The sequence below is a fragment of the Papaver somniferum genome, unplaced genomic scaffold (genome assembly GCF_003573695.1).
Source record: "Papaver somniferum cultivar HN1 unplaced genomic scaffold, ASM357369v1 unplaced-scaffold_154, whole genome shotgun sequence".
Classification (NCBI taxonomy): domain Eukaryota; kingdom Viridiplantae; phylum Streptophyta; class Magnoliopsida; order Ranunculales; family Papaveraceae; genus Papaver; species Papaver somniferum.
In genome coordinates, this window is record NW_020624820.1 from 9,247,199 (window position 1) to 9,271,254 (window position 24,056).

At 38.0% G+C, this 24,056-nt stretch overlaps 1 protein-coding gene, 1 long non-coding RNA gene and 1 pseudogene across 2 annotated transcripts; 1 reads left to right on the plus strand and 2 right to left on the minus strand.

Moving 5' to 3' along the window:
• Positions 1 to 15,482: 15,482 nt before the first annotated feature.
• On the minus strand, positions 15,483 to 16,708 carry LOC113336816 (annotated as a pseudogene).
• A 1,997-nt stretch (positions 16,709 to 18,705) lies between these two features.
• On the plus strand, positions 18,706 to 19,753 carry LOC113336670. The gene is made up of 2 exons (XR_003353992.1): positions 18,706 to 19,029; positions 19,261 to 19,753. It is a non-coding gene; the product is annotated as an uncharacterized LOC113336670 (long non-coding RNA).
• Positions 19,754 to 19,858: 105 nt separating this feature from the next.
• On the minus strand, positions 19,859 to 22,396 carry LOC113336817. The gene is made up of 2 exons (XM_026582490.1): positions 20,793 to 22,396; positions 19,859 to 20,738 (listed from the first exon to the last, which is right to left on the minus strand). Exons 1-2 carry the CDS (start codon positions 22,394 to 22,396, stop codon positions 19,859 to 19,861), a joined length of 2,484 nt encoding a protein of 827 aa, XP_026438275.1.
• Between the last annotated feature and the right edge of the window lie 1,660 nt (positions 22,397 to 24,056).

Below are 24,056 nucleotides of genomic sequence, written 5' to 3' on the forward strand. Positions count from 1 at the left end.
GAAATATGATGAGTTTTTGATTGCCTAACCTGGCTAGGTTAATCATATCTCTAGAGTTTTTGGATATTCAATCCTAAAAAAATATTTTAATAAAGTTACTCATTTGGCTTAAAGTTCTTTCCACCATGTCGTCAACTTTCCATACTACTTTGTCACCACCTTTCAAGATTTTTTTTAGCTTCTTATTTGCACCCGCTATGTTATTGCTGCTGCACTTCAAAATAGTTTTCCACTGCAATGCCTCCAGCGCATCTATGGCATCTCCTTCATCTCTTGAGTGAGTTTATGTGGAGAGGATTTTCCTTCCAATGGTGATGCCTGCTGAGTTGGTGATGCTGATGCCAATACTTGTTAAGTCAGTTACTTTGTTATAGAAGGACAAATAACCAAATGTGAGGAGCTTGGTATCATTAGAGTTGACATTCATTTCCTTGTGATTTTCTTTCTTTTCTTGGCCATATTTGTAGTGATATAGATGGTTAGAAATGTTAGAGCATTGCTCGGTCGAACTCGCAAGCGTTGTTATCTCAAGCTTGTTTATCAAGTTTAGTTGCCAAAACTATAAGTCTTGATTTCTAGTCTACTTATAGCTATGTTTCGGATTAGGATAAAATGTGTAGTTGAGCTTTAGACTTCACGACGTTCATCGATTGAATATGAATAACTACTAAAGGGAGCTTGTGGAACTTCATCAACAGAAGGTATGTGGAGACTTGAACTCATCTATTACTCGGAAAGTCTATTTCAATTTTATCTCCTATTGAGACAAAAGTCTATAGCTATATATACTTTACCGTATACACATTTGATATTTCAAGTTGAGTTTAACTCGCTTACATATTTCTCGAAATGTGTGTTGGTAAGCTTTCTCTTTAACCAAGTTCATCTTATATTCTTGACTAAAGTCAAAAGATGATCGTGTGAAAATATCCTGGTAACATCTTACATGATTTGTGTGAGACAGTCATTTGGTGTAGACTCGGAATGTTTCGTATTGATCATTCGATCACTTGAAAATTGCTTTGAAGCTAATAGTTTGTGTGAGACAGCTATTCCCGTCTTCCAAGAATGTTTCAATAATTGAAATGGGAGTTTAGAACGATTAACCATGATTGGATATAAGCACAGTGTGCGTACTTGCATATGTGTAGTCCAAGACCGGAAATCTAGTATGCATACCCCGTATGCGTACTGGTGAGTCAGTTGAAGTCTGGGAACCATAGTATGCATACCCGTATGCGTACTGGCGAAGTCACTTGAAGTCTGAGAACCTTAATATGTGTACCTGTACGCACACTATGTTCAACTGAGTTAGGATGTGAACAACAGTATGTCTACCCGTTTGCATACTAGCGAACACGGTCCATGTCCGGCTACTTAGGTATGCGTACACGTCTGCATACTAAGCGGGTTATGTTCTAAAATCGGTTTGCTCATGAACAAATACTTTTATATAATAAGGAATGCAATCTTTTGCAAGCCGTAGCTATAATGTTCATGAATCAATGAAAGTGAATCAAAACCGATTTTGCTTCAATTGTGTCTTGTATACTTCTATGAGAATATAAACAATTGAACAACTCAATAAACTAGTTTCATTTGAGGCATTTGAACTAGTTATGGTTAAGATGAATAAGGTTGATATGAAAGTTCCCATATGTCTAACTTCGGTTAACTATTGTTGAGCCAACAAGGTGCACACATTTAAGTACGATTACTCATATCTAAATGAAGTCACATTTCATTATGGTATAACAAGCTAAGTTCGATCTAACGGTTGAAAGATATTAGCTTGGTTCTAACCAGGTTTTCATCTAACGGTGAATATTGAATGCTTTGTTACCAAGGTAACTTATATTGCAAACCCTGATTTGAAGACTATATAAAGGAGAACTCTAGCAACTGGGAAACCTAATCCGCACACCTCCTATGTGATACTAGTTGCGACTAGAATCGATTCTCCATTAACCTTAGGTTTTCCAAAACCCTGTAGGTTAACGACTTAAAGACCTCATTGGGATTCTGAAGACAGATCCAACTATTTTCTTTGTAGTTGCGTATTTTGATCTTACGTTATTCTATCATATTAAGTACTATCTTCTCTAAGATTTGCTTGAGATTTATCTCTGATAGGTAAGATACAAAAGTAATCACAAAGCTCTTTGTCTCATTCTTTGTGGTTCCGCAATAACTAGTTCGACTACCATATCGTTAGGTTATTGTGAGGTGATTGATAATTAAGCTTCACTTGGTGTTGTAAGACCGGATTATCAATTGGTTTCTGTTCACCTTCATTTATCAAAAGACGGAACGAAACTCGTAGGTATTTATGTGGGAGACTGATTTATCTATCCCAATAGACTTTTCTGTGTGAGACATATTTGTTTATCAAGTCTTCGACTTTGGGTCGTAGCAACTCTTAGTTGTGGGTGAGACCAGCTAAGGGAATCAAATGCATAGAATCCGACGTGGTTCTGAAGACGTAAGGAATGCGACTGTACCTTAATCAGTGTGAAATTGGTTAGGGCTCAACTACATTCCAGTCCGAAGTTAACTGGTAATAGGCTAGTGTCTGTAGCGGCTTAACACAGTGTGGTGTTCAAATCTGGACTAGATCTCAGGGTTTTTCTGGATTTGCGGTTTCCTCGTTAATAAAAGTTTTGGTGTATGTGCTATTTATTTTCCGCATTATATTTATATTTTCTATATAATTGAAATATCACAGGTTGTGCGTAGTTCAATCAATTAGATAATCCAACCTTTGGTTGTTGATATAAATTGATTGATACTTGAACATTGGTCTTTGGTACCGTTCAAGTTATTTCTCTTATCAATCAGGCTCACGGAATTTTATCTGTTCGATTGCAGATTGATTTGAGAAATAGATATATAACTCTTGGATGTATTTTCCTTGATTGAGTATGACTGTCCAGTTGATTCTTTTGAAAATATATTGGAGTTAGTCCATACAGATTTCCTAAACGAAATATTGGGTGTGGTTGTTAGACCCCCGCTTTTTCAAGAAATCTGATTTCCTATATTTTAAGGTTCTATAACTTTTCTTGGGAATATTCTATCACACCTTGCCTTCCATATAAACCATCATATGGTTGCACAGACTTCATCCCATGATCCCGAGGATAGTTTTTTTTTAACCGGTTGGAGCATCATCTAGTAGTGTTGTTCTCATTATGGGCGGGTCTTTCTAGATTTATGTTGCATCTTGCCCAGATTTCCCTGGTGAAATCATATTTCATGAAAATATTCACTTGTTTCAGGACATCTTTTGCAAAGTTGGCAGACCGTGTCAATGTGTTGCATATTGGAAGATAAATAACTACTCATTGAAAGAATGTTGTAGTTCAATTTATAAGTCAACATGTGGATCCTGGGATGATATTCATTATCCAAATCTTCATTGTTGTATGGTCAATAGGTTGAATTTCTTTTTTCACAAGGATGTTGTACTTGGAATTAATAGATAGAATTTCATTTGTGTTATGTCGTCATCTTATAGTGTCTTTTCTATTTGGCCTTAGTTTAATTTGGAGAGCAAGGAGGAAATCAGCCTAATAAAGAGTGTCTGCAAGCTTAGGAATATTTCAAGAGTGATTTTCAATAAGATCTTTGACAACGGTTGGTGAAGAAGGATTTTGGGTTCTTTGAGGATCTAAAGGGGTGGTTTGGCCTGGAAGCCAAACATCCTTCCAAAATGTTTATCTCTTCACCATCTCCCACCTCCCAGATATAATGACTTTGAAGGAGTTTGATACCTTTGTGCACCCCTTTCAGCCCCAAGAAGAAAAATCAGTGCAATTTGAGTGAAAGGGGTTAGATCAGTAATACATAGCTTTCATGGAGGATGCTAAAAGGGAATCTTGTTGGTGAAAGAGTCTCCAACCATTTTTGACTATCAACGCCAGATTCCATTTTTCCAATTGTTTCATCCCACTGCCACCATTCTCATTGTCCTTGCAGGGACTCTGTCAGGCTTTAATATAAAAACCCTTCTTAGTGTCATCTTTACCGACCAGTAGTCCCTCATTATATTAGTGTCCCTATTTTTTTTATATGAGCAGGGAGGATAAAGGTGGACATAATATACACTGGAATTGGTTTCTACGACAGTTTTAACCATTATATTTCTACCAGAACGAGAGAGATTTTTAACTCTCGAACCTTTATTAAGTATGATCTCCATGTTGGAAAAAACCGGTTCATAACTTTCGATCTTAGATTTTCTGGTGAAGGGTGGAGCACCTAGGTATTTTTTTCATTTAGGGAGATTTGTTGGACGTGCATAATGTTACTGATGTCTTTATTGAGAGAACTAGAGGTTTTGGGTGTAGAGAAAATACCATATTTATGGAAGTTGATCATTTGACCGGAGCTAGTTCCATAGCTAGTCAAAATATTCATCAAATTTTTCGTTTGAGTAATGTTGGCTTTGTAGAAGATTAACCAATTAATCATCTTCAAATAGGAGATCGCTTATGAAAGGACTCTTCTTAGAAATATTGAAGCCAGAGATTTGTCGCTGAGCTTCAACATTGCACAAAATTCTGGGAAGTAATCCATGCAAAGAATGGAGAAGTAAAAAGATAAAGGATCACCCTGTTTCAGTCCTCTAGTTGGTTTAAAAGAATGCAGGGACTTCCATTAAGCATGAGAGCAGATGAACTAGTGCTAATGCACTAGTGGCTAAGATTGCACCATTCTCTGCTAAATCTCATCTTTTCAAGAACAACCATCAGAAAGTTCCACTCGACCCTATCAAAGGCCTTAGCCATATCGATTTTTAATCCCATGAAACCTTTTGTTATAGTCTTTCTTCTTATAAAATGGATAATCTCGTGGGTAATAAGAATATTATCAGATATTTGTCTTTGGGTCACAAAGGCATATTGGTAGGGGAAGATAAGATTTTGAAGGAGAGATGAACTTATACACTATGTTGCATAGACAGGTAGGTCTATAGTCACTAGGAGAGGCAGTGTTTTGGAATTTTGGGATGAGAGTGATGTAGGTTTTGTTTAGTTGTTTGAACATGTTCCCACATGAGAAAAAGGCTCTGACAGTGTTGCACATGTCTTTGCCAACCAAATCCCAATTTTTCTGGAAGAAGCAAGCTGGGAAGCTATCCGGGCCAGGGATGGCATTAGGTGGCATACAAAAAATGGTTGTTTTGATTTCTTCCTGACTAGGATTATCTATGAGGGTGGCATTGTCAGTGCTAGACACCACATAAGGGATGAGATTAACAATGTTCATATCAATACTAGGATTGGAGGAAGAGAGAGGTTGTTCATAATGAGAGGAAAGGCATTCACTCAGTTTGTGCCTGCCTTCAGTCTACTCCTTATCCTTATTGTAGAGACCAGAAATGTTATTTCTTCTGGTCCTGATAATAACATTAAGGTGAAAATAACTAGTATTCTTGTCCCATAGACCTATAAACTTTTGTTACCTTTGATCTTAGGCATCTCTTCTTCATAATTATACATTTTTATTAGACCAGATTTAGTTTTTATGAGGAGAGGGTTATTCAATCCAATAGAGTCATCCTTTATGAAGTCCTTGAGGATGAGATTTAGATGTTGGATGTTGTTTTCGATATTTCTAATGGTTCAATTCCATTTACTGGCACCATACCTATAACATTAGAGAGTTTGTTAACTAGTTGAAAAGCATGAGAGCCTCTAGATTCAGTTTTCCAAGTTGTCTCGATGACCTCCTACAACTTTGAGACTCCAGGTAGAGGCCAAAGAACTTAAATGGATTGAAGCCAGATTGAGGATCATTGTCAGTGTTTAGGATGATAGGAGAATGATCAGATCATACGAGAGGGAGATAATGAATTATAGAGTTAGGGAATTGAGTGGTCCAAGTAGTATTGGCCATTCCTCTATCTAATATTTTCTCAGCCAGCATATTCCTCTCTTGTTGATTGGTCAAAGTATAAGGGAAACCACTATATCCTAGGTCTAACAAACATATTTTGCAAAACGTGTCAGAGAATTTCATTATGGTTGTTTAGTTTGGAGTTCTTCCACCTCTTTTATTATTGGCACTTAACAAAAGGTTAAGGTCTCCCATGAGGAGCCAAGGGATTTGGACTATATTAGCCATTTTTTGGACCAGAGACCAAGAGCCCTCCTTTTTCTCAGTGTAAGGACAACCATACATGCAAGTTATGAGCCATTAAAACTTGAATTTCTCAAACCAAATTAGGAAATCAATTTGGTTATTATCTTTGTGGATGATGTCAAGCTTTATGATGTCATCCCAGCATATAGCCATACCACTAGTAGCTCTAACAGGGGGTAGAAAGAGTGATTGTAGAAAAGAGAAGAGTGAAAAACCTTTTCCACAAAGACAAAAAGGATTATTAGTTTCAAAAAGAAATAAGATGTTTGGTTTTTCAATGGAGATTATGGATTTAAAGTTTTTCCTGGTTTCTATCGGACCTAAACCCTGAAAGTTCCAAGAGACAATCTTTACAAATTGCTAAAAATAAGAAACTATAGGATATGAGAAGACCACTAGAGATTTGGACAATCCTCTAGTGGTATGGTGTAAATTCCGGGTAGAAACTTATAACATTTCCTCTACATAAATAGAGATTTGCCTCTATCTTTACAGAGGTAGTGGAAAAAACAAACACCAAAATCAGCGGGGTCCACCACTACACAGAGGAAAAAACAAACATGTGGTAAGTCTATAAGTTCTTTTACCTTTTGCCACTAACTTCTGGTCTTAGTTCATCATCTGTACTAGGAATTCCTTGACAAGTTAGTTTACGGACCAACTTGGTAAAAAAAGTAGGATATTGTGGTCTTGGTTCGTTTTTGATATTCTAACATTTCTTATGGACTTGCTTCGAATGTGCATGTGGTTACAACACTGATTGACATGTATGCGAAGTGCGGTAGCATAGATGGAGCTCTGGAAGTATTTTACAAGTCTCAAGCCAAGGATGTCACTTCTTGGAATGCAATGATCAGCGGGCTTGCACTGCATGGAAAATCACACGTACGTTTCCCTTAAACTCTTTTCTGATTTTCAGAATAGGAATAGGATATTTGGGAAAAACTGGAAGCTGAGTATGCACCAAAAACATTTGCTCACCAAAGTTGCCTAAAGAAGCAACTCCACTGCATGACCAAAGGTAACAAGAACTTGAAAACTTATCTCAATGATGCAAAACGTTTGTTTGACCAGCTAGTTGCTTCTGGTTATATTGTATCAACTGAAGAAAAGAAACAGTGTATAAGCAATGGATTGAATCAAACTTATGATCCAATCGTCACTGCTCTAAGCACTGTTGAAGGGATGGATATCCAGACCTACACATCACACCTGCTCTCGTTTGAAATGAGAGTTGAACAACAACTTGCTCAAATACAAGCTCCTGTTTCCAACTTTGTTGCCTCTAGTTCCACTGCAAATAATAAAAATGAGCCACGTAGGTTCAATAACCAGAATCGTGGACCACCTCCTACAAATAACAATCGTCGCCAAATGCAGCAGATCAGGAGTCCAGCTAATGGAGAAGTCACCTGTCAGATATGTAAAAAGCGGAATCACACAGCAGATTGATGGTGGTTTCGTTATGACCAACAAAAGGTTCAACAGCACAAGCCTCCAACAGCTTACCTTGCTTTTCCTGGTGACTCTTCAGGTGCTCAATGGGTCACAGATTCTGGTGCTACTCACCACCTGACTGCTGATGTCAAGAACTTGTGTATTCCACATGAATATGATGGCACTGATACAGTTAAAGTTGGTAATGGTAATACTTTGCAGATTGCTAATATTGGCAATGTTGTCTTTACTTATAACAATAGAAAGTTCTGCCTGAATAATGTATTCCATGTGCCAAAGATAAAATCTAATATACTGTCTGTTCATCAATTTTGTAAGGATAATCATGTTTGATTTGAGTTTCACACAGATTTCTTTGTTTTGAAGGACAAAACCACGGGAGCTTTGCTGCTAAAGGGGGGGAATGATAATGGACTGTACGTGTTAGATGGAGTGAGAGACTTAAATAAACAAGCAACTTCATTTTTCTTTGCAAGCATACCTATCTGGCATCAGCGGCTTGGCCATCCTATGCTGAGCACAGTTTCTAAGATAGTTAATAAATTTTCCCTTCCTTTTTTGAATAAGAGTTTTGGTTTCTGCCACTCCTGTCACATTAGCAAGAGTAAGCGTTTACCTTTCTCTCGTAGTGCTACTGAATATGCACCACTAAGTCTTGTTGTTTCAGACATATGGGTCTCTCCTAAGATTTCAAGATATGGTTATCTTTATTATTTATTACTTATGGATGCTTTCTCTCATTATACCTGGGTTTTTCCAATGGTCAAAAGATCAGATGTGTTTCACATTTTTACTCAGTTTCATAAGCAAGTGGAGAATTTATCAGGTCATAAAATCAAAGATTTTCAATCTGACAATGCTCTTGAGTACAAAACACTCACTTCCTATCTAAACAATTCAGGTATACATCATCGATTTTCTTGTCCTCATACTTGTCCTCAAAATGGTCTTGCTGAGCGTAGAATAAGACATGTTACAGAGAGTGGTCTAGCCCTTTTATTTCATGCTAAGCTTCCAACAGAATTTTGGTCTGATGCTTTCACCACTGCTTGTTATCTAATAAATCGTTTACCAAAGTTCACTGCAGAAGGAAAAACTTCTCTAGAGCTACTCTACAACAAAAAGCCAGATTATTCTTTCCTTAGATTTTTTGGTTGCTTAGCCTACCCGTGCCTAAGACCTTACAATTCAAATAAACTAGAACCTAGGTCTTTACCATGCATTTTCCTAGGGTACAGCCCATCTCATAAGGGCTATAAGTGCCTACATTCTCCTACAAATAGGGTGTATATTTCAAGACATGTTAGGTTTGAAGAAACGACTTTCCCTTTCTCTCCTCCTCCACAGCAATCTCCAGAGGTTAGTTCTCCAACTCAATTACAAGCACAGAGTTTTTAAGTTCTCCTGTGTTTCAGTCATCACCTGCGGTTACATTACAGCAACAGCAGATGTTGGAACCTATTTTACACTCGTGTGCGTCTCCAGAGGTATCTTCTCCTGAGCACAACAATGTATCTACAATGCCGTCAGATCTTTCGGCTAGTATGCAGCCTTCTCTGCCTACTGCATCCCCTGACGTGCAGTCCCAAGATCTAACGCTGCAGCAAGGACATCAAATGATTACTAGAGCCAAGGCAGGAATCACAAAACCTATCCAAAGACTGTGTCTCACTGCTTCAAAACACCCGCTGCATGATGCTGACTTCATGGAACCTACATGTTACACCAAAGCTTGTACAATTCCAGAATGGAGAAATGCCATGGACAATCAGATTAATGCATTACTCAGAAATGGCACATACTCTCTTGTGCCATATGAAGAAGGTATGAACATTGTTGGCTCTAAGTGGGTTTTTCGTATTAAAAGCAATACTGATGGCTCAGTTCAGCGTTATAAGGCTCGTTTGGTGGCCAAGGGTTTCAACCAACAGGAGGGTTTAGATTATGGAGAAACTTTCTCTCCTGTGATAAAACCTTGAACCATAAGGATAATCCTCTCTATTGCGGTTAATAACCAGTGGAAGCTACGACAATTAGATGTTGAAAATGCGTTTCTTCATGGAATTCTTGAAGAAGAAGTATATATGAAGCAGCCTTCTGGATATGTTGATCCAAACTACCCTAATCACGTCTGTAAGTTGCATAAATCCTTGTATGGACTTAAGCAGGCTCCACGTGCGTGGTTTTCACGCCTCAACAATCATCTTATCAAACTGGGGTTCACTGCATCCATTGCAGATTCGTCTCTATTTATTAAAAAATCTGGAGGTTCTGTTGTCTATGTGTTGATATATGTGGATGACATCATTGTGACAGGCTCAGACTCTAGCATGGTGGATAATTTGATCTCAGATTTGGGCTCTGAGTTTGCAGTGAAGGATATGGGCAGTTTATCTTATTTTCTTGGTGTTGAGGTCTTACAGCAGGGTCAGTCCTTAGTCTTATCCCAAAGAAAGTATGTCTCTGATCTGCTGCGACGCACAAAACTTGATGGCATCAAACCTGTGAGCACTCCTCTAGCAGCCAATGCTAAAATTCAGAAGCTTGGTTCTGAGAAGTTTATGGATCCTACACTCTATCGCAGTGTGGTTGGTGCACTGCAGTATCTTCACATTACACGACCAGACATCTCTGTAGCTGTTAATAAAGCTTGTCAGTATATGCATGAGCCTTATGTAGAACATTGGGAGTTGGTTAAACGAATCCTGCGCTATCTGAAGCACTCCATAGACTATGGGTTGTTTTTTACACCTGGTGGTGATTATACACTGAATGCATATAGTGATGCTGACTGGGCTGGAAGTTTAGATGACAGGAGATCAACCAGTGGATACTGTATCTACTTTGGAGGCAATCTTGTTTCTTGGAATGCAAGAAAACAGAAAACGGTTTCGAAATCATCTACTGAAGCGGAATATCGTGGTGTTGCAATTGCAACCTCTGAACTCATATGGATTCAGTCTTTACTCGTTGAGTTAGGTATTTCAACTCCAACACCTACTCTCTGGTGTGACAACATCGGTGCTACGTATCTTACTGCTAATCCTATTTTCCATGCTCGTACAAAGCACATTGAGATAGACTATCACTTTGTGCGGGAAAGGGTTGCACGCAAGCAGTTGCATGTTAAATTTGTCAGCAGTCGTGATCAACTTGCTGATATCTTCACCAAAGGTTTACCATCACCAAGATTGTAGTTCATCAGACACAAGTTGCACATTCATCAACTCCAGTACAACTTGAGGGACGGTGTTAAGCATACTGCAGAGAGTCTTCCTCAAGACTCTCAACTCAGTCAGTCAGTAACCAAAAGTGACAGCACTAGTCAATAGGCTTTTAAGCCGGTCTTCTTGTTAGCTAGAAACTAGTTCAAGTCTTTCACTTTGTAAAACAACTTTTGATTTATTTTGTAACTGTATTTGGGTTTATCTCTTAATATAAATAAGAGTTCTATCTCCACAAGTATTCTGTGGAAGATATTCACCAAACAACATTCTGACTTGGAGGCTGACGATATAACCTTCATCGGTCTTCTGACTGCATGCAGCCACTCAGGTTTAGTGAATGAAGGATACCGTCTGTTAGAATCTATGAAGAAGATTTTGGGATTTCATGCAAGTCTGAGCGTTATGGTTGCATGGTGGATCTTATGGGACGAGCGGGTTACCTTCCGTTCGAGCCTGGACCGACTGTATATGGCCCTCTGTTAGGCGCTTGTTTGGTTCATAGGAATTTCGAGGTGAGAAACATGGTTGCTGAACACACGACGAAACGAGTGGATCGTTTAAGTGATGGGGAGTACATGATGTTGCTAATCTATGCGCATCCTGTGGTAAATTTGAGGAAGCGGATAGACGAATAAGAGATATGAACAATGCTGGGATTATTAAAACGTTTGGTTATAGTATAATTCAGGTAAAGGATAAAATGATAAAGTTTGTAGTTGGGGATAGATAACAAACAACGATTGTACTCGGTTATGAATCATAAGCCAAATTTTCTGCCATCCATAATATTTTCTACAACATCCAAAACATGAGAGATAAGTGATGCTGTGACATTTCGTACCTTTTTTTTTCGGGTTTAAGTGAACCCGTTAGCGGATTCTGCACATAGAGTACCAAACTCTCCGATACTTGCGTTTTCTTTTTAAGTTGCCAAAATTTGAGAGCCACTAAAAATTTATTTAGCCACATGGGTTACCCCATAGTAGTGATGCTAGGTGTATCTAATTATGGCTATGGAAACATTTGGTTTCTCCTATATGGATACACATGTAACGAGTCTAACGACACACAAGTAGCATGCCTTGCGCGTGTCAAGAAGGGAAATAAAAAGATTTATGTTTTGAGGGGTTTATATTTAGGGGATTTTGTCACCCTTTCCTTCTCTGTTTTTGTCTCCATCTCCATTGTTTGACTAGAAACCCTGGATAAGCGTTTCAATCACCTTTTCTTTGTTACGGTTGGAAGATCAAAAATCTATTGGCTTTGTACCAGTGGAATTATACATATAATTTCATGCAATTTGTGAAGGTTTTAGACTTGTTTTTGTAACCATGAAAACAGCCAAGGATGTGTATCCTTGCCGTTGCGGTAGGGAGTTGAGTGATGAAGATATTACTGGTTTAAGAGATTGAAAGGGTTTAAGACTATTATGTTGTACTAGAACTCAGAATTTTCAGGTGAAGAAATTGATTGAGCCCAATGCAACAAGGAAAAACTCACCTTCTCAAGCATTGCATATTAAGTGTTTGATAAAAGGCCTGAAAGAGGTAGGGAAAATTCCTTCTTCGTTTTTCTTTGGTTTAATTTCATGCTTCACTAAATTGTTTGATTTTGAAGAATGGGTAGTTCTTAATCATCTTGTTACTGAGTTTAGTGATTTGATTTCTTTTGCTCATGACTTTGAAATTGATGATGAGCTGTTGGAATTATAAAATGAGATCCAAATGTGGGAGCTATAAACTGAGATCCAACCGTCGGATCTTGCTGATTTTTGGATATGTTGTTCTTATATGTATCGGGAAAACCCTATTAAAATTTCAGCATGATCGGAGTAGGAGAAGGGGACGAAACTGTTGCATTACAGAGAAGCACACAGCATTCCTACCTTATGTTACAATCCCTTTTGGATTAACATTTGTATGGCTAAACTTGATTCTTATTTCGTCCTTTTGGAATTGGTAACTTACGATCTTTGTTTCTGTAATTCTCATTCATGTTGCTGCTTGTGTCAGATCCTCTAAAGTATATATTTGCACACACTTTACTTTTCATCTTACATAACGGTATGTTTCAACTGTTACGGAAGTGGCACGTATGGGTGTTGACTGTTGGAGTGCGATGTGTGCTAAATAACTATGTTTTCTTGTAAATTTACTAGTACAGTGCTAAGGTATCTCATCCATATAGGCTATGGCTCTACGAGAATCTCATTTTCGATTCCTTTTTTTCATATTCCTATGTATATGACTCTTTTATTCTGTGGTGTCTAATATTTAGAGAACGTGGGAATTTCTTTGGCCTTGTCGGAGTCGTGATAGATGAATTTCGTCTAATATTTATATCCTTGTCGCTGGCCTTAAATAGTATGGGTTGTTGTTGGGAATCCTTGTGTTATACATTGTAATGTTGGGTTTGAATTCAAACTGATCCCTTACTACATGTCGTATTAGTGCAGTCTACTGCCTATATACTTAGTGAATTTTCATTGTACTGTTATTGACTTTGGGATATGACTTTATGAGCTGGAAGTGCTACTTTCATTTCTTTGAATCTGGTAGTAAATAATAGTTGGTGTAGATGTATATCGCATTACAAACATATGGTTGTCTTAGCATACTAGTCAAGTACTGACATATGTATATTACTGAGTAGTGCTTAATTGTTAGAAATGTTATTTCTAGACTTTCAAAAAGGGATACCTTCTGAATGTTGCACTTTTAGCACTCAGAGTGATTCATCAGTCGGGACCTTTAAGGTGGGATTATTATGTTTGAAATGATCTATGGATGATTTTGCTAACTTGCTCAGTTAGCATTTCTATTTATCTAACATATCGTCTTTCTATGAATTGTAACTATGGTAGTATGGTTTATAAATCCCCTTAAATTATTGACTGATCTTGAAATTGTGAATGCGGCGTTCGTTTTAGGGTACTTTGAGTCATCCCTTTTGACTTACAGAACTAGTCTACTGATAAAGGTGAGGTTGGGGATTATTAACCTATGTAGGTACCTGGTTGGTTTTTTTAGGTCACAGAGATCTTGATCCAAGGTTCGTTACTGGTTTGCTTACAGAGAGTGTCATTGTGTTTCTATCTCATGTCGGGATTGATGTTGATAGGCAGTAATAGTTGTGTCTGTATTGCTGCTAGCTAAGTTTAGTTCATTGGACCGGTGGGTATATTTCTTCTGTTGGTAATAAGTAGTAAATAACAGCGTAGGCGAAAGCTAAACTTTAGAATTTAGGAACTGCAGTACAGTAAAGACAGAATTATCATGGACACAAACTGTCTAGTTTCATTTTGATTAATGTGAGCTTTAATTCTGGTAAAGACACTTTCTTTTTCTCTAAATAATAATGTGTAGAATTTGGAGATTTTTGTAAAATCATTAATTTGTTGCTCTGGTATATATATCATCTTTATGGAACTGTTGGTGACGTGAAATGGTAGGTATAGTTATTGCTACGCAATTCATACTATCTGTTTTATAGAGATAATTGTTATCATTGTGGGTAGTTCATACTATCCAAACAAACAAATGACGAACTACGGTCGTGCTTGATCCCTTCGAGCAGCGGAGAGGGTACGTAGGCAGCCGCTTTGCGGTTCAGCACATATCACAAGGGTGTTCATATCATTTGAAATGAGTTGGTTACTGCTTTGCGGTTCATACTAACTATTGAGAGATGATTGCAGCCCTGGCAGTTTATAAAATGTTTCGGTAAATGGTAGTTGCAGTACTGGCTGTTTATACTACCTGATGAGATAATTGTTGTCTCTTCGAGATAATTCATACCATATGATAACTGTCAACCCATCAGACAAGAGATGGTTATTACCGTTCAAGGTAATTCATATCATCTGTCAAGGTTTGTGAGTTGAGCAATGGTTATTATCACATGAGGTAACTCATGTAATATGAGAAGGATGGTTGCTCAATATTATGGCAGTTCGACCTAGAGATGATTGCTCAGCAGTTCATATCATCTGAGAAGGATAGTCAGTTGAGCTTGACCAAGTACTGTGAGTTGCCAGGCCAGAAATGGCACCCCACCTACGGGTGGCTACCCGGAAGACTGTTTGTTTGATAACAGTGGCTGGTATCGGACTATCCTGGCATTGAATTACCGTTTGTTTGATAACGACGCGTTCTGTCAGGCCTTAATTGGCACCCCACCTACGGGTGGCAACCCGGAAGACCGTTTGTTGGATAACGGTGGCTGGTATCGGACTACTCTGGCAAGAGAGATTGTATCCTCACAGAAAAATGATGAAGATCATTTGTTGGTTACGATGACCCTTAAGTCTCGGTAGTGGAATCATTAACTCGGTTCGAAACATTGGTGATGTTGGCTCCTTGAGTGGCGTATCAGAGAGCCGGAGCTTGCCAAGCGGGCCGTAACCCGACCCGTTGGGAGTGAAAAATTTTCTGGTCCGTCACAGATGCGCTGCTACTTCTTTGCAGTATCCCGACGCAACTGCGAAAACCATTTATAAGAAGTGAAACATAAAATGCAGGTAACCAAGTATAAATTAATTGCCTGCTTAGAATCTTATAACAATACTTATGTTTCAGAAAATCACACATTTAATTTATTCATACAGAATAAGAACAACAAGCTAAAAACATGCGAATCCATGAAGCAATATACAAGCAAAACCATATTAGGCCATAACAGACTGCCATTTCATACATTAATTTCTATCGACTTACATGTAGCTATACCAAATTCTTCGATTGGTCACATTGAAAACTAACATGGGTTGTCTTTACTTGGCCATGACTATATCTGGAAGCTACTTGGTTGGAATCGTTCATCGTACAATCTCCGGTGGCCACACCTCTCTGTAGGGAAAACATCCCTAGGAACATAGCAAGGTGGTATCTCTAACCTCTTCATAATCTTTAAGTTTGTTCATGCATTCTCAATATCCCGGCTTGTCAAATTTGCACAACCACATAGATCCTAGTACTCCAATTTCACGCACCCTTCAGATATTGCCGCAAGGCCATGGACTGTTAACTTAGAAAATCGAAGCTCAAGGTGTTCTAAATTCGGCATGAACTTTCCTATTGCAGCTGCCTCGACATTCCCATTCTGCGGGCAAACATTTAAGTACTCATTCGGCACAATCCCGACATGCTGAGATGAATTTAGCAGATTTCTTTTCCAGATCTTGAGATTTGGACAATTGCTTCCTATTAACTAGGATTCATGAGATATCTCATAACAGTAGCTAATGTCTAGTTGTGTCAGCATGGGACAATGTGATGCTATCTTTCCAATAGATGCATCGGTGACATTTGGGCTGCATTTGATTGACAATACTTGCAGATTTGGGCACCTGCAAGCAACATCATTAAGAAAGTGTGGCAATATCCTTATAGGATCAATACTCCCTCAGTTTCAGGAAAAGTGATAATTTCATAGGAAGAAAAAATATATGAAAGTATCAGAAGAAAAAATATATGAAAGTATCACTTTTTCTGAAACGGAAGTAAATTATCATCGAAAATGGAAGAAAACGAGCAACAAAAGAGAGATTGATAAGAACAGTGCCTAATCCGGATCTCCTTGATGTTAATTCCACCACTCCAATTGACAACAAAAAACAGAGAATCAATTTTTCTCTCAAATTCTGGAGACCACCAGAGAGAAGATTCAGTTTTGGAATAGAAAACATATTCCAGATCAACAACAGAAAAGAAACAAGGATCTTTGCAGGCATGAATCCATGATTTGCATACAAACATGGGTCCTGTCCATCTCTCTTCTAAACTCAGTCTTGATAATATGTTTGTGAGGCACTCACAAGTTAACTCTGCCCAGTTTGGGTTTCTGGTTTCATCTTCTTCATGATCTTTTTCTGCCATTGCTAGAGAAATTGAGATCATGTTGGTGAAATTCTATCATTTTATATAGAAGACAAAGGAACCTAAATGGATCGGGTTACCCGGCTAAAGTACATGTGCATAACCCATCAAAAAGTTATAGTGCGCCCAAGCTATGTCGTGTGAGGCGCTAGGCGAGGCGAGGCACCAAGCCACCTTCGCCTTGCCTAGTGCCTAGGCGAGCCCAAGGCGACTAGAAAAAATAAAATATAGAAGGCAATGGCTCATGTTTATAGCGCCTTGGGCGCTTTATTAGCTATGCACACCCTAAGCGCCTAGGCGAGCGTTTCACAACATAGCGCCCAAGGGATCAAGCCACATCCTCGAAAGTGTTCGTGGGGGTAAATTCCGGGTTCCCCGTGGATTGATAAGAAAACTAGATGACCATAGTTTGGTGCCTAATGGCACAATCTGGGAACACAAAGAGTAGCTACTAATACACTGTTTTTGGCACTTAGGTGTTGGAGAGCACAATGGACAACTCCATCCCAAGCTTATTACAGCTATTACAAATTACTGCTAGACAAAACTACAAACTGATCAACAACACTGGACAACTACTCTGAGTAGGAACTGAAGCTGTGAATTGAAACATTATTCACTATGGAGGGTTGAAAGTCGAAGGTGTTGACGTTCTTCCACAATGCACTTTCGGAATGCCTGGCATTATTTATCCATCTCATAATCATGTTCTCAATCAGTAAACCATCAATGTGCTCCAATCTAATCCCAGTTGAAGGTTGCTTATTTCGGCCGCACACACCTGATTCATTGTGGACTACAACATCATCTTCCAAGTTTGTACTATGGTAAGTAAGATTGACATTCAGGAACTTGATATTCCGCAGGGCTGCTTCGGGTCTTGGACCACCAGATACCACCAGAAATAACAGTAGAGAAAGCTCATAAACAATTCAGTTTTTCCAGGAAAAGAAAACATAAAGAGTAGACAAATGCGGAAATTATGGTCACTATATTGGTTTTAAATCAAATTTATTATTATTTAACTTAGAAATGTTGGACTCATAATCTTGAAAATAAAATAATGGTAAAAAGAGAAATCAGATTATAATTATAGTTAGCAATTCTTCAAATGATCCACGAATTTTGCCGCATCAATCGGGAATGCACTATGCGTCGTCTTACTGAAAGTCCAACCTAGATACATGCATCTTTCTGATTTATTTGCGAATTTCTCATACCAGATAAAAATTTGCTAGATTAAGACAATAACAGTTACGTAGCACATGATTCTATGATACACACTAAACGTACAAACATTTAGTTTGGTACAAAAATTAAAGGCGTGGTGCCTAGCTTGCTTTTTTTATGGGTAGTCCGCACTAATGATATATTAGCTCTCGAACATTACATCCATTCTGCACCCAATTTGTTACCGACATGGTTAAATCCAACTCTCAAACAACTAAGAAACCCGAATGTTGTTCTCTAGCAATTCTAAGTGTTAAATCCAACTCTCAAACAACTAAGAAACCTGAATGTTGTTCTCTAGCAATTCTAAGTTCGGTACGTGATTCTAAAATCTCTAAAAGTTGGAAGTTTTATGCAAATATTTACAAAATGTTTGGAAACTTCTACTCTACGAAAGTGAATACTAAACTAAAAATGAAAATTCTATATGCAAATACTCCTCCCACTCAAATTTTACATTGTCTCCAATATAAAATTTAGATGAAAAATTTCTAATACAATTATGAAAAATTAAGAAAATTTTAACAAAAAGTTAGAAATACAAAACTATTGAGTTGCCTTCCATCGAGTGCTTAGTTTAACATCGTCAGCTCGAAGTTTTTATCCTCCGTACACCACAAAACAATTAATAGATTTCAGGTAAATTTCTTTTGTTGTGGTTAGACCAATAGGAATTTTTTGTTTTTTCACACCACCGATTTTTGGTATTTTCAACCCCAATTCTCTTTTTTTTTCACCGGGAATCAAATGCCTTTGTCACACAGCCCTAGTTTTATACCACCACTTACACTTTCTATGTTCTTCTTGAATCTGTTTCTCTCTCGCAATATCTTTTGCTTCTTTCTTGATTCATTCAACCTCTCTTTCTCCAGAACCCATTCTCCATTTGTATTTCGTTGTGCTGTAAGAACTAACGATGCGAAAGAGTATGATTTCATTATGTTAGGTTTCCTCTGATTGTACTGAAAATCATAATTTTTCTTTTTGATACCGTTATTCGATTCAACAAAACCCTATTCTCTATTTGTAAACCCTAACATGATTCCGTTGTTTTTTTATTTATTTTTTAGGTACGTTTTTTACTGGAAAAGGTACCAGCTGCAAAACCCTAATCCTATTCTCTATTTGTGTCTTTGATTTCTCAAGTTTTTCTCTTCATGTAGAAAATTCAGTAGTCACAAATAGAGTTCTTCCTGTTTCAGGTCATATGTAATGATTCTAAAAAATCAATGGGTACATTTGATTTGATGATCCGAGTATTATTGTTTTCTCTTCTTTGATTAATTAATCATGGGTTAACTCCTTTTATGTTCCTTATACAGGCTCTTGGACTAAAAACAAAATTAATCATGGGTTATGACGACTTCAAGAGTGAAGCAACACGAAGTGCAACAGACATTATACCTGAAGGTGTCACCAGTAGTTGGTTTGAACCCCAATTCAATTCCAGATTGGTCCCATCCACCTCTTACTGAGACAGTCATCCCAGAAACAATGGTGCGGTTCTCGATATGTACATTTATGCACGAGTCTATGTCAATTATAAAAAATAGACGATCAAATCAGCAGTTGATTTTTAATGTAGTACTCCAGAAGAGAGATGTCACCTTTAAAAGCTAATAGAGGATATGTAATATGTATACACGAGTTACATTGCATGTGCCTCTCTTTTAAATTGTTGTGATATATGGCGATCACCAGAAGAGAGATGCCACCTCTTCCGATACTGGCATGTGCCTCTATTTTGTATCACAAAAAAAATATGGCGCACTATTGTGGTTTTTTTATTTTTAATATTTGATTCTGATTGTTTGCTTTATTTCTGTAATTTTCTGTTCATAGTTTGCATATGGTCAGTGAGAAAAATCGAGTGAATCTTTTTTTTAATAAAAAGAGAACAGAAGCTCTAGAAAGAGCAACTTACTCCAAAATTACAACAATAGTTTGAGAATCGACTGAGCTAATCATAGCTCCAAGAGGATCCCTAACCAAATTAGAAGAGTTATTACAGTAATCCTGAATTATAGAGTTTGGACTAGATTGTAAAGTTTGCCAAAAAAGATGCAAGTTGGAACCTTTCCAGTTCATGTTCTGGAATAGAAGAGAAGTGGTAGCGATCCTAGCTAGTTTGGCAGCATTGTTTTGACGTTGACTATCTAATTTAGTGAGATTTCCCAAAACAAAGTCGATAACTTCTAATTTCCTATCTTCAATCAGAGAGGTTTCTTGGAACCATTGTTGTACTGCAATTTTGTAGGCTGTGTGAACGGCTTGTAGAATATCATCCTCTTCTGCTTCAAAGTTGATGTTGGTATTTTTCATCTCTTTTCCCCAGGTCAGTGCTAGTTGAGCTCCTCTGCAGGCTCTGCTCGATCTACTGAGTCCAATTGCTGGGTCTTTAACATTTCTGGCTCCCATGCATTGGTATGAGAAAGAAAGAGCCACCAAAGCAAAGTTAGTATACTGAAATCCATCACCATTAGCCAAAGTATTATAAGCTTCCATAATATGTATGCTAATAGTGATTCCAAATTTTTCTTGTAACTGTCTGCCTCTGGTGTGAGTGCTCAAGTTATCCTCAACATTGTTAGCTTGATAGTAGATGTTGTTTAAGATATGACTGGGTTTGTTCAGAACCCTGTCATGGGAGCAAAGGTGTTGAGTGATTTTCAAAGCAGTAGCAGCAGCATTAGGCTCAATATGTCTGAAAACTTTGTCACATCTAGCTTTCCAGATAAACCAGCATATGGTAGCATAAGAAGAGTTCCAGCTGGTTGTGGTAGTGTCTGGTGAAAACCAACTATTAAACCAGTCATGAAAAGATATGTGATTAATAAAAAGCTGGTGATTCTACCCAAAGAGATTCCTCCAAACATCTGAAGCAGCAGGACATGCTAGGAGCACATGAGTAATGTCTTCATTTGCACACTTGCAGATATTACAGAGAGGGTCAATATAGGTTAGGATACCAGCAGACTTGGCATTTTTTGGTAGAATTCCATGAGCACATTTCCATATGAATAGTTGGATGGCTGGGTTGGTATCTAATTTCCAAATATCTCCCCATGGAGCTGTAAGAGTATCTCCAGCATATTTATCCTCAATCTGTTTATCATAAAGGGATTTAACTGTGAATTTTTTAGTATGAGTTAAGCTCCATTGGATGGTGTCCACAGAGTTAGGGTGATGATGTGTCTGGAGAATGAGTTGTTGAATATGTTGAGGAAACCAGAGGGAAATTATGTGATGATCCCATTCCCCAATAGTATTGAAGAGTTGGTTAACAGTTTCCAGGTTGGAGGGGCAGTGAAGAGGTTTTTGGAGAATGTCAGGTAGATCTTCTATCCATCTATCTTCCCAGATATGTATGTTGGTGCCATCCCCTATTTTCCAGATATAGTACTTTTGAATGCAGGTGATGCCCTCTAAAATTCCTTTCCAAATCCAGGAATCAGTGTTCTTTGGCTTTGTTTCCATTATAATGACTTCCTTGTTTGGGAAGTGAGAAGCCTTCATAGTACTGGTCCACAGAGAGTGTGGTTCTTCTATCAATCTCCAAGCAATTTTAGAAATCATAGCCAGATTGAAGTATTCCATGTTTTTGAAGCCCAGGCCTCCTAGCCCTTTTGGTTTGTTGACAGCATCCCAAGCAATGTAGAAGAGACCTTTGGGTTTGTCTTGATCCTTATTCCAGAAGAAATTTCTTTGTATATTATTTATCTCCTTGCAGGTGCCTTTTAGAAGTTTGAAGCAATTCATTTGATATATGTTAGATGTTGAGGTAATTGTTTTGATCATAGTGACTTTGCCAGCTGTAGATAGAGTAGATTTCCAACCTGCCAGTCTGAGCTTCAGTTTGTTCACACCAGGTTTGAAAGCTTGAATCTTGCTTCTGTTGGTGAAGAGGGGGGACCCCAGGTACTTGTCAGAAGTATCAATTCTTTGAACTTTCATAGTATCACTTATGCTGTCAGCAATGCTAGGATCAGTATTCTTACTGAAGAATATACCAGATTTGGAGAAGTTTATGAGTTGTCCTGAGGAATGCCCAAAGTCTTGAAAAATCTTGATTAAGTTGTTGCATTCTTCCAAATTAGCTTTGCAAAAAATCATACAATCATCAGCAAAGACGAGGTGATTGATATTAGGTGCTTCACTGCAGATTTTGGTTCCATGAATAAGACCCTCAGCTTCAGCAGCAGTCAAATATCTAGATAAGGCTTCCATACAGAACAGAAATAAATAAGGAGATAATGGATCTCCTTGCCCGAGACCTCTAGTTGGTTTAAAGAACTTTCCAGGAGATCCATTCACCAAGACAACCATGGTGGTGGTGGATATGCATTGATGAACCAGATTGCACCATTGAGTGCTGAATCCCATTTGTTGCATGACTTGCATAAGGAATTCCGAATTAACTCTGTCAAAAGCCTTGGCCATATCAATTTTGATTCCCATGGTGCCATTAGCTCATTTTCTTCCTCTTCTAGTATTCATGTGATGAATAATCTCATGGGCAATAGCTATGTTGTCAGATATTTGTCTGCCATGAATGAAAGCAGACTGAAAGGGGGAGATGAGGGAAGGTAAAAGAGGTTTTAATCTTTGAGCCAGAAGTTTTGATATTATTTTGTAGGTAGTATTACACAAAGATATAGTCCTGAAGTGGCCAGGGGTAATGGGGTTATCATTTTTGGGAATAAGGGAGATAAATGTAGAGTTCATCTCTTTGAGAATGTAGCCAGATGTGAAGAAATTTTGGACCATAGAAATGATGTCTGCACCTACAACCTCCCAGTTTGCTTGGAAGAAGTTGGGTGGAAAACCATTGGGTCCTGGGGCTTTGTCACCAGCCATGCTAAAAAGAATGTTTTTGATCTCCTCATCTTCAAGAATCTTAAGGAGATCATCATTTTCAATCGTGGTGATGGTGGTGGGTATGAGGTTTATGAGAGATGGATTTATGTTTATGTGTTCAGCAGTGGCATAGTAGCAAAGTGATTGGTGAAACAGTCAGCCACTTCCTCTTTGTTGTGAAGCCAGGAGCCATCAACATGTTGAATAGAGTCAATTTTATTTCTTCTGTACCTTTTCTTGGCTGATAAGTGGAAGAAGCTAGTATTCTTATCTCCAAGTTTGATAAGTTGATCTCTGCTTTTGGTCTTCCAGAATTTTTCTTGAATGTTTTGCCAGTGTTCAACTTTCCTTTTAGCTTCTCTTATTTCCTTGCCTCTATTGCTGTTAAACTGATTTTTGGTAATCCATTCCAGGTGTTGTATGCTAGCTTATAGATTAGTTTTGATGTTGCCATAGACATCCTTGTTCCACTTTTTTAACTTAACTTTGATATCTCTTAATTTCCTAGCAATCTTTATAGCAAGAGATCCTTTGTGATGAGTACCCCAACATTCTGTAATGATGACTTTGCAGTCTTGGTGATCAAGCCAGGGGCCAAAGAATTTGAATGGGATGTGACCTTGCTTCCAATTGGGGTTGGTATTGAGAAAGATTGGGTTGTGATCAGAGCCAATGGCAGGGAGATTGGATATAGTGGTATTTGGGTGTATTTCAAGCCAGGCTTCATTAGCCGACCCTCTATCCAATCTTTGTTCAGTAAGGTGAATACCAGTTCTTCTGTTTGTCCAGGTAAAAGGACACTCAGTATATCCCAGATCAGTAAGATTTGCTTCTTCAATTTCTCCAAAAAAATGTTAGCTTCAGAAGTATCAATAGGATGTTGGTTGAATTTCTCATGTTCATGAAGGACAACATTCAAATCACCCATTATCAACCAAGGAAGAGTATTAGTTTTATCAGTATTCTCTATCATTTTCCAAGAATTGATTTTATCAGGTGTGGTATAGGGACTACCATAGTAGCCTGTGAACAGCCAGGGTGTGCCTGTACTAGGATAGATTGTGGCAGTAATATGGTGATTGGTGAAGTCTTCTATAGTTACCTTAAGATTTGTTTTCCAAGCTAACACTAGGCCTCCAGCAGTATTGTTTTTTCCTTTAGGTTCAACAAACCAGAAATTAGTGACTCCTATGTTTTCAAGAATAATTTTTAAGTTGCTAGACTGTTGTTTAGTTTCAGACAAAAAGAATATGTCAGGATT

What these genes read in the sequence shown, in the direction of transcription:
- LOC113336817 (XM_026582490.1), bottom strand. Translation starts at nt 22,396, where the DNA reads ATGGGAATCAAAATTGATATGGCCAAGGCTTTTGACAGAGTTAATTCG. An exon ending in GTTTGGAGGAATCTCTTTGG is followed by an intron (nt 20,739 to 20,792) that starts GTAGAATCACCA and finishes CTGGTTTAATAG; the next exon opens with TTGGTTTTCACCAGACACTA.